We start from the raw sequence: 2,115 nt of genomic DNA on the forward strand, positions 1-2,115 counted from the left end.
ACACACACACATTCTGCTGCTTTGAACTGGCCTACTTTATATTCTTCTGCAGTTTCTCGCAGCGTCCACAGCAGATCTCTGGGTTTCATTCCTGAACATTTTAACAGCTGAACATGAAACTCTTCAGCTTTTCAAAAACAACACAAACTTCACCATCGTGTGTGAAACAGAAACCGTCTTCTGTCCTCCCCGACTGAACATCACGCCGATATTTACCAGGAACAGGAGAATGGCGTGTTTGGGTTTAGTGAGTCTATAAATGTTTTTGATTTGATGGATCTGACGTCATGTTTTCTGATTAATAAACTAAACTCACAAAAGCATTAAGATAAACGCTAAATTAATCTGTCAATATTTGAAGTTAATTTTTAAATTGCTTTAATTCTCATTTTTGAAAACATCCTTTTGATTTCAGAAGCTTTTGTCTCATTTTTACATGTCAGTTAAATTCTGTTTGAACTTTTAGCTTAAATATATTCTTAAAGGTGTTTTTGTTTGTGTCAGATTAATTTCAAACACAGTTTGTTATTTTTAGTCAAATCTGTTGTTGGGTTGATAAAACCGATTAATCGATTTAAATCAATTTAAGCTTAATAGATAAATAATCGTTTCATAAAAATATAAATTGATTTAGCAAATAAAGCTAAAGTCTGCTAGCTTGATGCTAGCGTTTAATGGAATTTCCCATAGGACGGCTAATGCTAACACTCAGTCGACCTAATTCTGACTAAATGAACATCTTTATAAACTCACAGGGATTCATTTTCTGAACTCTTTAAAGGAAATATTTTTAAAGTACCTATTTGTGGTCTAAAACCTTGTTTTTTCCTCATACTTTGGTTATTCTTGAAAAAAGTGTACTTCTGTAGCGCGAGCTCCCTCTAGTGGCCAAACTGAAACGTCCTCCAGGAGAAGCAGAACAATGTTAACATTGTTAATGTTAAATCCATGTAACACTGTATGATATTAACAATCTCATATTTCCATATTACATTTTACAGTTTGTGAACTGGATCAGATTAACATAAATATATTCAAGTTATTTATGCGATTATTAATGTATTTATAAACAAATGTATATAAATGTTTAAGTTGTATAAACTCTATATTGAAGGATCCAAAGAATTGAAAACAATTGAATCGATCCAGGTTCTTGTGAATCGAATCGTTTCTGTAAATCATTATTAATACTCAATCCGAGTAAAATAGTTTTTATTTTAGTTTAAAGGTTTTTCTGCATAAACTGCTTCTTTTGTTCCTGTTGATCGCATCACATTCTCAGACTTTACTGCACTTTTGTTTTTATTATCAGCATCGATTGACCTGAAACTTCACTGAGTTAAACCAGAAAAACAGCGACAACACAAACATGAAACATCATTAAAATACTGAAACATGAAGCTGAAATCAGACGGTATTTGATGGAGTTCTTTTAGTTTGGACTTGAAGATGTTCATGGTAGTTCGGTTGATCTCCATGTTTATGTACGACGATCAGATTCCTGTTTTAAAATCTCTCTGCTACATTTATTGATGTCAGCTGTGATAAATGTCGTTTTCTGTCAGAAAGAAGAGTTTCAGTGTTTTCCAACATCCAAACTGTTTCTTCAGGTCATAAGAAGAGGAAAAAGTCCCACGATGGAGAAAGGACTCCTGAGGACATTTCAGAGCAGCCGCTGGTGAGAACCTAGCGGCCCTCGGGCGTCCGACCTCATCGTCTGATGGCTCTGTAAGCCTCTGCTGAACGGCAGCTCTCAGAGTTTCATCTGAAACACGCTCTGCACGAACGCGCCGTTCACTCCGCCAGGATTAAGCTGCACATGTGGGTGGAGGACGGACAAACGGAGCGCCACTTCCTGTCGGCTCTGGGTTTTCCTGCTGATGTTCACTTTTAGAGGAATGACCGAGAATGTCGAATGTCTGCATAAGAAATCGTCGTTTTTCTACTTTGTTCACGTCGTCACTGAAGGTTTGTTTCCAGGGAAGACCAAAGATATTTCGCTAATTCGTCCCCAAAAAGAACAAAAAGAAACATCAGAAAAAAAAACAGAGGAGGTTTAGTTTGAGGCTTTTAATTTGAAAAGCTTGGCTGAATCCTCCAGGAAGATCTGCTCCA

The 2,115-nt window shown here is 36.4% G+C and overlaps 1 protein-coding gene across 1 annotated transcript in view; it reads left to right on the plus strand.

The window, feature by feature from the left end:
- The window catches only part of LOC112156926 (metal transporter CNNM1), a 14,423-nt gene extending 12,377 nt beyond the window's left edge, over window positions 1-2,046 (plus strand). The window contains exon 10 of the mRNA XM_024289291.2: window positions 1,611-2,046. Coding sequence (XP_024145059.1) covers window positions 1,611-1,690 — 80 coding nt within the window. The 3' untranslated portion in view covers window positions 1,691-2,046. The remainder of the gene's footprint in view (window positions 1-1,610) is intronic.
- The last annotated feature ends 69 nt before the right edge of the window (window positions 2,047-2,115 follow it).

This window comes from Oryzias melastigma, linkage group LG1, assembly GCF_002922805.2.
Source record: "Oryzias melastigma strain HK-1 linkage group LG1, ASM292280v2, whole genome shotgun sequence".
Classification (NCBI taxonomy): domain Eukaryota; kingdom Metazoa; phylum Chordata; class Actinopteri; order Beloniformes; family Adrianichthyidae; genus Oryzias; species Oryzias melastigma.